Source organism: Callithrix jacchus, chromosome 18, assembly GCF_049354715.1.
Source record: "Callithrix jacchus isolate 240 chromosome 18, calJac240_pri, whole genome shotgun sequence".
Taxonomy (NCBI): domain Eukaryota; kingdom Metazoa; phylum Chordata; class Mammalia; order Primates; family Cebidae; genus Callithrix; species Callithrix jacchus.
This window is the reverse complement of record NC_133519.1, coordinates 14,504,811-14,516,958: the sequence shown is the minus strand read 5'-3', so window position 1 is coordinate 14,516,958 and position 12,148 is coordinate 14,504,811. Positions and strand designations below refer to the sequence as shown.

The window sequence follows — 12,148 nt, the reverse complement described above, 5'->3', positions numbered from 1 at the left end:
CCAGGTCCACTGGCTTCAAGCCCAGCACAGCACCAGAACTTGCCCAGGAATTACAGTCCTTGCTGCCTAGACTGCCTTTCAAGTTTATTTAGCACCCCAGAGTGCTTTAGTCCACAGTGTCAGGGCTAGCTGGAAATCAGGTTCAGACCACTGGGATGGGCAACGCCCCTTTGGCTAGCGCTGGTCTAAATGCTCCCCCCATAGGCACTGACTGAATTCTGCCCTGTGTTGGTTTCCACTGTGGTAGGCAGCACTGAGTTCCAAATCTGTACACCTGGAGAAGTGCAGTGATTTGCATCCCACAATCACTGCACTTCTCCAGGTGTACCGATTCTCTGTACCATGTGGCTGCTGCCACTGCCTAGGAATGGGAGAGCGGTGATGTTGGCAATTCTAGACTCTTTCTTCCCCCTTCAGTGCCTCTTTCCTTAATATAATGTTAAAACCAGGCCTGTGATTGCTTACCTGATTTTTTATTCTTATGAAGGTGCTTTCTTGTATGGATAGTCCTTCAGTTTGCTTTCCTGCAGGAACACTAACTGGAGGGCTCTATTTGGCCATCTTGCTTTGCCTCCTCCTAAGACTTTTTTAACTGAATTTTTCCCCTCCAGATACATGTCCTGAAACTGAACAAAATGGAACTGTTACCATTTCATGCTGATGTGGAGATTGGCCGGATTATAGAAATCCCCATTGCAATGTATCACGTAAATAAAGAGACGAAAGAAGCCATGGCATTCACAGACTGCTCTCATTTATCCTTGGATCTGAACATGGATAAACAAGGGGTCTTTACTCTTCTCAAAGGAGGTAAAAGTAGCCTTTTTATCACCTTCTTCCTTTGTCTTTATGTGCATCAAATGCCTCCTCATTTCACAGATGTAGAAACAAAGGCACAGAAACTGAATAACATTGTAGCTGGATGATACCAGTTTTTGTTTGTTTGTTTGTTTATCTGCTTTGAGACAGTCTCACTTTTGTCACCCAGGCTGGAGTGCAGTGGATCTCGGCTCACTGCAACCTCCGCCTCCTGGGTTCAAGTGATTCTCCTGCCTCTGCCTCCCAAGTAGCTGGGATTACAGACGCCCACAACCACGCCTGGCTAATTTTTGTATTTTTAGTAAAGATGGGGTTTCACCATGTTGACCAGGCTGGTCTTGAACTGCTGACCTCAGGTGATCTGCCTGCCTCAGCCTCCGTGTCGGGATTACAGGTGTGAGCCACCACACTCGGCCAGTTTTTATTTTTATTATAATTATTTTTAGAGACAGGTTCTTGCTGTGTCACACAGGCTGGAGTGCAGTGGTGCAATCATAGATCACTGTAACCTTGAGCTCCTGGGCCCGGGCTATCCAATCTCAGCCTTTTAAGTAGCTGGGATTACAAGGGCAAGCTCAGTATCAGATTTTAGTTCACAGTAAGTAAGGTTTTCCCTTTCTAGCCTCAAGCTCTTTTCTTCTTTCTTTCCCTAATATACATACCATATATCTTTCAAAGAGGAATGTAAAGCCATTTAATATATGCATACATTAAATGTATTGAAAAAGGATAAATATTTTTCTAATAAAACAGAAAATATGAGTAAACTATTCCTAAAAGTCAACGTTCTCTCCTGCTATTGAACTTCATATTTTCATCAGTATAATGACAGTAGTAACAACAGCTAAGATTTTCTTAGCATTTACTCTTTGCCAAGCTCTGTTCTGCATACTTTTTATACATTAACTATTTAATTCTTACATCTATAAGCTTGATATCAAATTGGACTTTTATTTTGCCTTTGCTCATTATGCTACATACATACATACATACATACATACATACATACATACTCACTCTCACATCTCTCTTTTTTCCCCTCAGAGTATCTCTTCTAATTTTTAGACCCTTATTTCCCATGTGGGACAACAAAATCCTTCTGACTAGTCTTACCTCTGGCTGCCAGATGGATCTTCATGAAGTCAACTTTGATATTACTTTTTCTGCTCAAAAATTTTGAAAGACTTATTGCCAGTGAAATGGAGCCAACATCTTTTAGTTTGGTATTCAAGATTCCTCCACAATATAACCCGATCTACTTTTCATTATTTCATACTTCAGCTTTGTATATGGTTCTAACTGAATCAAGTACTTTATTTATTTTTATTTTTTTGTTTTGCTTTGGTTTTTGTTTTTTTTTTTTTTTTTTTTTTCTTTGAGACAGAATCTCACTCTGTCGCCCAGGCTTGCAGTAGCTCCATCTTGACTCACTGCAACCTCCGCCTTCCAGGTTCAAGCAATTCTCATCCCTCAGCCTCCCAAGTAGCTGGGCCTACATGCACATGCCACCACACCCGGCTAATTTTTGTATTTTTAGTAGTAGTTTAGTAGTTTCACAGTGTCGTCCAGGCTGGTCTCAAACTCCTGACCTCAAGTGATCTGCCCACCTCAGCCTCCCAAAGTGCTGGGTTTATAGGTGTGAGCCACCATGCCCAGCTAAATCAACTACTTTAAATTCTCTCATATATATCTCTCATATTCTCATTTATATCTCATTTGTATTTCTTTGTTCATTCTGTTTTCTCAGCCTGAGATACTTTAAACTTTCCTTGATCTCTCCAGCTTGAAATAATCTATTTTCTGGACTTCTATACTATTTATCACTTTCTATTAATGTTTTAAGTGAATTATTTACATGTTCACTTTCCCCTTGAAACTATAAATGCTTGAGGTCAGGATCTTTGCTCATATATGTATGTATGTATGTGTGTGTATATATATATATATATATATATAGTCTCACTGTACATAGAACTGTATCTCATACATGTTTCTCAATAGAAATAACAGATTTTTATATAAACTTGATATAAAGGGCCTAATGGTTAATGGTTAATGTAAGAGATCAAGGTGGTTTTGTTTTATTTTGGTTTGTTTTTCTGAGATGGAGTCTTGCTATTGTTGCCCAGGCTGGAGTGCAGTGGCACTACTTGGCTCCTGCAACCTCCACCTCCCAGGTTCAAGCAATTCTCCCTGCCTCAGCCTCCCAAGTAGCTGGGATTACAGGTGCCTGCTACCATGCCCGGCTAATTTTTGTATTTTTAGTAGAGATGGGGTTTCGCCATGTTGGCCTTGCTGGTCTCGAACCCCTGACCTCAGGTGATCCGCCTGCTTCGGCCTCCCAAAGTACTGGGATTACAGGCGTGAGCCTCTGCACCTGGCCAAGATTGTATTAAAACTCTTATATTTCTGTAGCTTAATTTCCTTTAGAATTAACTGCTTGTTACCCTATGAAATTATATTTGTTTTGGGTTTTTTTTTTTTTAAGCAGGGTCTTACTCTGTTGCCCAGGCTGGAGTGTAGTGGCACAATCATGACTCACTGCAGCCTCGACCTCCTGGATTCAAACTATCCTCCTTCCTCAGCCTCCTGGGTATCTGGGTCTACAAGTGTACGCCACCATGCCTGGATAATTTTTTAATATTTTATAGCAATGGGGTTTTGCCATGTTTCCTAGGCTGGTCTTGAACTTCTGAGCTCAAGCAGTCGGCCTGCCTCAGCTTCCCAAAGTTCTGGGATTACAGGCCTGAGCCACCACACCCTGCCAAGATCATGTTTTTTTGATTCACAGGTATTCAAAGACCTGGACCAATGCATTGTTCCAGTATATATATGGCAGCTAAGTCACTCGGTCATACTCTGGTAACAGTAAGTGTGAATGAATGTGAAGAGTACTTGGAGAGCAGTGCCACGTTTGCTGCTTATGAACCCCTAAAGGTAAGATATTTCATGGTAAGGAACTGGCATTTCTTTTTTTTTTGAGGCGGAGTTTCGCTCCCGTTAGTTACCCAGGCGGGAGTGCAATGGCGCGATCTCGGCTCACTGCAACCTCCGCCTCCTGGGCTCAGGCAATTCTCCTGCCTCAGCCTCCCGAGCAGCTGGGACCACAGGCACGCGCCACCATGCCCAGCCAATTTTTTTTTGTATTTTTAGTAGAGACGGGGTTTCACCATGTTGACCAGGATGGTCTCGATCTCTTGACCCCGCGATCCATCCGCCTCGGCCTCCCAAAGTGCTGGGATTACAGGCGTGAGCCACCGCGCCCGGCTGGAACTGGCATTTCTTTTAATGGACTCAACTATGTCCTCATGGGCTTGCTAGCTATCTGTGGTCTCTACTAAGGATCAATGACATTTATATTCTCTTTACTTGCCATTCTTTTGTTTTCAGATCTATAGCTCTCTCCTCAAACCTAAGTCTCCAGGGAGTTTACTCCTTCATGCTTCTGTCACAGAAATATCTTTAAGTTGTATCAGAAAGTTTTAGATATTCCCCTTCTTTTTTACTGAGGCATAAAATATATACAGAAAAGTTCACAAAGTACACTAATCTTACAGTGGTATCTGAAATTTTACATGTGCCTGTATCTCTAAATACCAAGACTGGTAATATTAGCATACTCCCTTTTGAAGAACTCTGAAAGATAATTTCTATCCTATGGGAGGAAGTCAATCATCTTTTACCCTATATACTTATGGATTTTAAGCACAGAAGCCATTATATTGTGCCCTAAGGACTGATTCATTATAATGGAGATAGTATGATGATAAGTGGTTCTCCAGTGGCAGCCTGTCTGGAGCAGCTGCTGCCATCACATCAGCTGCAGCAAGGAGGTGCAGGCAGGTATGGCTGCACACTCCGTGGAGCCATTTAGAGCTGAGGCCAAGTGGGAGCCCTGGGAGCCCTACTCCTTCTGAGTTGGTCGGGCAGGAGCTCCCTGGGTGCAGCCCAAGTCATGGCTGTGGACCGAGGCCTCCTGCTCCACTGAGTAAGCAGAAGCTGCATCACTGCCCCAGCCCCACCATACCCTTGCTGTACAACTGCAGCCACTCAAATGGCAGTTGTGAACTCAAGCATCCTTGTACAAGAGTGCAAGGGGGCCCAGGAAGGCCCCCTCTACCTGCTTCTGCTGCCTGGCTTCTCCTTGCTGTCAGTCTTAGAGCAAAGTTGTGCAGAGCCTGGGTGCTGTCACAATCTAGCCGGATGTGCACATGCTTGGGCCAGTTTTGACATGCTAGGCTCCTGCTGCCTTGGCCCCCTCCAGACTTTGGGAACCAATGAGCATAGGAGAGAAGCCAAGGGGGAACTGGGAGCAGCTCAACACTGGCCTGAAGGTGCCCCTTGGCACCTACAGCCTGGATGCCATGAACAGCAGCAGGAGGCAGACAGGTTCCTGGGCAGAAGGTGCAGTCCCTGGTGAGGCCCTACCTTTGGGCCAGGTAGGGCCTGAAGGCTGGGGTTCAGGCTGCCATTCCCACAGACCAGAGTGGGAATTTATGATGCCTTTTCTGGGCCCACCCATGGCTGCCCATGGACCAATCAGTGTACACTTCCTCTCTGATGCCCATAAAAGCTCCAGGCTTAGCTAGAGCTGAGCAGACATCATACAACCAGCTACAGAGAGGAGACAACCAGGGTCTCCTCTCTGCTGAGAGCTGTATACGTTGGGATGACCAGCTGCAGAGAGGTACTACCCACTCCAGGGCCTCCTCTAAACTATTCTGTTACTCAGTAAAGCTCTTCTTCACCTTGCTCAACCTCCACTTGTTTGCATACCTTACTGTTCCTGGATGCAGGATAAGAATCTGGGACCTGCCCAATGTCAGGGCTGAAAGAGCTATAACACAAACAAGGCTGAAACATGCCCCTTGTTCACCACGTTGTGGGTGAAGAGAAGGAGAGAAGAACTGTGACTCTTCAGGGAGCCAAGGCCTGGGAGCTCCCCAAGCCAGGGCTGTGACTCCCTCTTTGGGGCCCTGTGTGTGGTTCCTGGAGCCTCCAAGCTCCCAGGCACCACTGTGTTCCCCAGTGGCAGCTGTGAAAGTTGCTTGCAGTGCACCTGATCTTAGCCATAGGCTTGCAGAGAGCCAGTGCCCATGCCAGCACCTGGAGCTGCCCACCCCGCTGCAGCAACTGGTCTGCCTGACTGTGTCCAGTGGCTGGACCCCATGCTGACTCACGCACACACCTGTTGCCACTCCATTTCTGGCTCACCCTTGGCAGGTGTGGCATCCAGGCTGGTAGCATGAACCAAGTGCAGCCTGCTGAGCTGAGTGGATGGAACAAGCCTAGTGGGTCCAAACAAAACTTGGGCAAAGGCACCACCAGCCAGAGGTTTCCAGCCAGAAAAGTGACACTCCAAGGATCTTGCAACAGTTCAAAATAAAAGTAGAGACTGACTTGCTTTCTACATCCTATTTGATTCCAGCAGGAGCTAAAATTAGTATCTACAAGTTCTTGCTAATAGATACTGACAAATCCTGACTCAATGCCTGTTGGAATAAGGAGCACCCACAGGGAAAAATGTTAACACTAATGAAAGCGGTAAAGTAAGTTCTTAATTAAAAGAAAAAAGAGGAGTTACTCATTCAAATTTGCATTTTAAGTTGGCTTCATTGTACACTGTATAGCATATATATTAAATATATGACTCAAGTGTATTTCACTAGTCCCTACTTGATGAGCCACAGCCAAGCACTAATTAAATGAAAGTCCTTGGCTGTGGCTCACTGTAAAGTTTCATTAGTTTTTTCTTACTTTTGTCATTATCCTTAAGCTTATTTCATATACATTGAGTGTCCACAAATCAGATCTCCCTGAATGAAAGTCATTCTTAAAGGAAAGAAAGATGATGATTCTTTTTTCTACACTGCATTAGTCATGTGTCTTTCCCCTGGCCTGATGAAAAAAAAATTGTTTAAAAATATGTGTATTTTACCTTTGTTACCATTACTGTGTTTCATTGCATGTTACAGTTCTCAATTTGTCCTTTTACATTATCAGCTCAATTCAATTGGTCCATTTAATTTTGGACTATACATCTAAGAAAAAGGAATAATTAGTTTTGCTTTTTCAGAAAGGCCATTTATGAGGCCTCTGTGTTTATTTCTTCCATTAATTTCTTTTTTATTTCTTCCATTAATTTCTTCTGTCAAAAACTTTTTTTTTTTTTGAGACAAAGTCTCACTCTTTTGCCCCAGCTGGAGTACAGTGGTGCAGTCTTGGCTAACTGCAACTTCCGCCTCCCGAGTTCAAGTGATTCTTGTGCCTCAGCCTCCCTAGTAGGTGGGATTACAGGTACCCACCATGATTCCCAGCTAATTTTTGTATTTTTAGTAGATACGGGGTTTTGCCATGATGGCCAGGCTGGTCTCGAACTCCTGGGCTCAAGTGATCCACTGCCTCAGCCTCCCAAAGTGCTGGGATTACAGGTATGATCCACCTTGGTGGGCCAAAAACTTGTATAGCACTCTGTAACATGTCTTTTTTTTTTTTTTTTTCCTGAGGCCAAGTTTGGCTCTTGTTGTCCAGGCTGGAGGGCAATGGCACAATCTTGGCTCACTGCAACCTCTGTCTCCAAGTGATTCTCCTGCCTCAGCCTCCCAAATAGCTAGGATTATAGGCGTACACCACTGTGCTCAGCTAATTTAGTAGAGATGGGGTTTCACCATGTTAACAAGGCTGGTCTCAAACTCCTGACCTCAAGTGATCCACCTGTCTCAGCCTCCCAGAGTGCTGGGATTACAGGCATGAGCCACCATGCCCTTTTTGTAGCACTTATTGTACTCTTTACCTACTCTGAGTCTATCTTTTTCAGATTGTGGGCTCCCCTGTGAGACATGACTTTATTTGAATTTTTATTACTGTATCCTCAGTAGGCCATCAGTGAATATTTTTTGAATTATATATACATTATTTAAGAGAATACTACCATCAGGGATAGGAATATTCAGCGTTAATAGTAGTCAATAATAAATATGACTGAACAGTTCCAGAAAGAAAGCATAGTTTGCTTACATTTTTAGAATAATTGCTTCAACTCTCTACTTCATTTTAAAACTTAGTCACTGTAGTGGGAGTTGAACAATAAGAACATATGGACACAGGGAGAGGAACATCACACACCAGGGCCGGCCGGGGGTCAGGGGCTAGGGGAGGGACAGCATTAGGAGAAATATCTAATGTAGATGATGGGTTGATGGGTGCAGCAAACCACCGTGGCACGTGTATACCTATGTAACAAACCTATACGTTCTGTACATGTACCCCAGAACTTAAGGTATAATTTTATAACTTAGTCACTGTTATAGATATTGTCCCATACAAAAATAACCTATAGTTTGAGAATACTTAATTTCCCAAATGCCATTTTCTCATCTATACATGGGATACAATTCCTCTGTATAGTGAATTGAGTAATACCTATCTTATCTACTTCTTAGCTTATAAAGTTCTTGGAGAAATATGGTTAAGTGTATGCATGTATTTTTATATTTTTAGGACAAATTCTTTGATATTTTAGTAAAATATCAGTTTAAAATGCTTATGCATCTTACTTTTCATTCTCTAGCCTGAAAAGATGCTTATGCAGTTATTTACACAATACCTTTTCTGTGCACAACATTGTACTAAATCCCAGTGAAAAAGAGAAATACTAAAACAAATTAGGTATAAGATACTGACTCCTCTTAAGGAGTTTATATAACTAGAGAAAACAAAAATTATTCAATTTATACATAGCATTTGACACGTGTAATAACATTAGGAAATTAACAGTATACAAATGAATGTAGAGATAAATACTGTAAGAGCTTAGAGGATGCAGATATGGTGTGGTCTAGAATGACTGGAAACAAATTAATGGATAAAGTAACATAATAGTTAGGTTCGAATGATAGGTACGATCTAAATTAGGTTGAGAAGCATTCCAAGTGAGAGGCATGGCATACCTACCTCTTAATTTGGGAATTAAGTTTAACATCATTTGCAGCATATTCAGATAGCAAGTGTTTCACTTTAGAAAATCATTGAATTCCCTAACCAATCAGGGATCTATTTCTTTAAATGTCCTCAGGCTCTAAATCCTGTGGAAGTTGCATTGGTGACATGGCACTCTGTGAAGGAAATGGTATTTGAAGGGGGTCCTCATCCATGGATCTTGGAGCCCTCCCGATTTTTTTTTGAATTGAGCGTGGAGAAGACAGAGAAGATTGGAATAGCACAAGTGTGGCTGCCATCTAAGAGAAAACAGAACCAGTACATCTACCGGGTCCAATGCCTGGATTTAGGGGAACAAGTAGGAAAACAGTCTTTTTATAACATTTTCTTTAGTATAATACTCCAAATGCTTTGTACTTTCAGCCATTCCTTTGGCTGAAATTCAGTCCACTGAATTTAGTTTATGGGCTAAATAGGAAAATCCTAATTATTGATCAAATGATTTTTTTTTCTAAAACCATTTCTCCAGAACTTCACCAACGCTTGTTATTTTCAGGGTTGTTGTTTTTTTTTTTTTTTGAGACAGAGTTTTACCCTTGACACCCAGGCTAGAGTGTAATGCTGCAGTCTTGGCCTCCCAAAGTGCTTGGGATTGAGGCATGAGTTACCATGCCTGGCCTTATTTTCTTTTTTTTATAGTGGCCATCCTAATGGGTATGAGGTAGTATCTCATTATAGTTTTGATTTGCATTGTCTTTATGATTAGTGATATTGAGCATCTTTTCATATCTTTGGCCATCTGTATCTTCTTTGAAAAATCAAATCCTTTGCACTTTTTCTTGTTTTGAGACGGAGCCTTCTTGCTCTGTTGCCCAGGCTGGAGTGTAGTGGCACAATCGCAGCTCACTGCAACCTCCACCTCCAGGATTCAAGCAATTCTCCTGCCTCAACCTCCTGAGTAGCTGGGACTACAGGCGCATGCCACCATGCCTGGTTAATTTTTGTATTTTTAGTTTCACCTTGTTGGCCAGGCTGGTCTCGAGCTCCTGACCTCAGATGATCCACCGCCTTGGCCTCCCAAAGTGCTGGGATGACAGGCGTGAGCCACCGCGCTGGACCTTTGCCCATTTTTTGAATCAGTCTTTTACTATTGAGTATGATGTTAGTTGTGGGTTTTTCATATAAGGCTTTTATTATGTTGAGATAGTTTCCTTCTCCTAGCTTGTTGAGTGAGCTATTAGTGATTTGGGGCCTAATTAACCCCCATTTGAAGTTTCCTGACTTCTTTTTGTTTCCACATTCTGTTATTCATTAGTACTTCTACTACAGACAAGTTGAAACGTAAATTAGTTTTTTCACTTTTTATTAACTAGTAACAAAATATTTGGTGGAGGAAAAGACTGAAGTAATTGATCAAATATTTTTTTTTCCTGAAACAGGGTCTCACTATGTTCCTTGGGCTGGTCTCCAACTCCTAGGCCTAGCAAGCAATCCTCCTGCCTCAGACTTCGAGTTGCTGAGATCACAAGTGCATGCCACCACACTCAGTCAAAGTTAATTTTTTTTTTTTTTTATTGAGACAGGGTCTTACTCAGTTGCCTAGGCTGGAGTGCAGTGGCATGAACATGGCTCACTGTAGCCTTGACCTCCTGGGTCAAGCAATCCTCCTGCCTCAGTCTCCCAAGTAGCTGGGACCACAGGTGTACACCACCATGCCTGGCTAATTTTTAAATTTTTTGCAGAGATGGGGTCTCACTATGTTTCCCAAGATAATCTTGAACTCCTAGGCTCAAGCGATCCTCCACCTCAACCTCCCAAAGTGCTGGGATTATAGGCATGAACCATTTTGCCTGACCTAGATTTTTTTTTAATGTTCCCCTTGTTTTCAAATTTTAATGATATTATTAATGCCGTTTAGCATAGATAATTAAGAAATATAATGCCTTTAAGGGATTTGCTGGATTATAATGTCGAAAGGGACTCTCGATTCTGGAATTTGAGTAATTCTAACACATTTATATTGGCATGACTGACATCAAGTATCTACCCACAATTATCTCTTGCTCTGATATTTCCTTAAAGGTTCTCACATTCCAAATTGGAAATCACCCGGGTGTCCTGAACCCTAGTCCAGCTGTAGAGGTTTTGCACGTTCGCTTCATATGTGCCCACCCTGCTAGTTTGTCAGTAACACCAGTATACAAGGTGCCAGCTGGTGCCCAGCCATGTCCTCTGCCACAGCACAACAAACAACTGGTAAGTACAGAGTATGCTTCCAACTAAGTTGGCACTTTTTTCTTCCATGCTTTAGAGATAGAGTCTGGAATTCTTTGAGGTATATATCCAGAAATGGAATTGCCAGATCACATGGTAATTCTATTTTTGATTTTTTGAGGAAGCACCACACTGTTTTTCACAGCAGCTGTACCATTTTACATTCTTAACAACAGTGCACAAGGGTTCCCATTTCTCCACTTACCAACATTGAATGAACTATTTATTCATTACTCATTTTCTGATAGTGTCTGAGAAGAGGTAATTAAACTAGATTAGAATTGGCTACACTTGTTTACTGTACTTAACTACATAATCAGCTTGTGATTATGGCAGTAGATAATTGAGATCTATCTAAATAACTTCTAAATTTTGCTGATATCCTTCCCTACCAAATCTTTTATTAAGAATATTAATAAGTAATAAAATGTATCTCTTCTCCAAACCAATCATGAAGAATAGTGATAATAATATAGCTACTAAGTAGGCAACAGGGTATGAAAAATAAATGAGTTATCTATCCTAGAGAGTAGAACATCAGATTATATAATATACAATGTTGAGTACAGTCCAAGCTTGGGAGCATATAAGTCATTACGTAGCCTATGCAGAGCAGAGCATCAATTAGTTATTCTCATTTTCCAGATAAGAAACCAAGCCTCCTAAAAGTTGATTAATTTTCCCAGTCATAAAGCTAGAAAAGAACACATTCCAGCTGACTCCAGAGTAGATGTTATTTATGCTATACTGCTTTTTAGTATGAAGAACAACAGTATGGGATGTTAGGTTGTGAACCCATATTTTTTAGAGTCAGACTGCACATTAAGTATTATTTGAAGTTTATGAAAAAGTTACATTTTTTAAAGCATTCTGAGTGGAGCAGAATAAAAGTTACCCCTATAACATTATTGGCATTCAATGGCATTTTTCTTTTTATTTGAAATAATTGAAATTTACAGACAAGTTGCAAGAAAAGAACTTTTTTCCCTGATCCATTTGAGAGTAAGTTACAGCAGCATGACTCTCCATCACCCTATTGACATACACTAGCATATATTTATTTTTAAATTGAGATATAGTTCACCCTTTTTTTTTTTTTTTTTTTTTTGGTGACAGG

The 12,148-nt window shown here is 41.6% G+C and overlaps 1 protein-coding gene across 8 annotated transcripts in view; it reads left to right on the top strand.

Moving 5' to 3' along the window:
* The window catches only part of NUP210L (nucleoporin 210 like), a 143,259-nt gene that overhangs the window by 50,887 nt on the left and 80,224 nt on the right, over positions 1 to 12,148 (top strand). For all 8 annotated transcript variants that reach the window (XM_035279949.3, XM_035279945.3, XM_035279948.3 and 5 more), the window contains 4 exons: positions 612 to 810; positions 3,611 to 3,756; positions 8,894 to 9,115; positions 10,840 to 11,013. In XM_035279949.3, the coding sequence (XP_035135840.3) occupies positions 612 to 810; positions 3,611 to 3,756; positions 8,894 to 9,115; positions 10,840 to 11,013 (741 nt within the window). The remainder of the gene's footprint in view (positions 1 to 611; positions 811 to 3,610; positions 3,757 to 8,893; positions 9,116 to 10,839; positions 11,014 to 12,148) is intronic.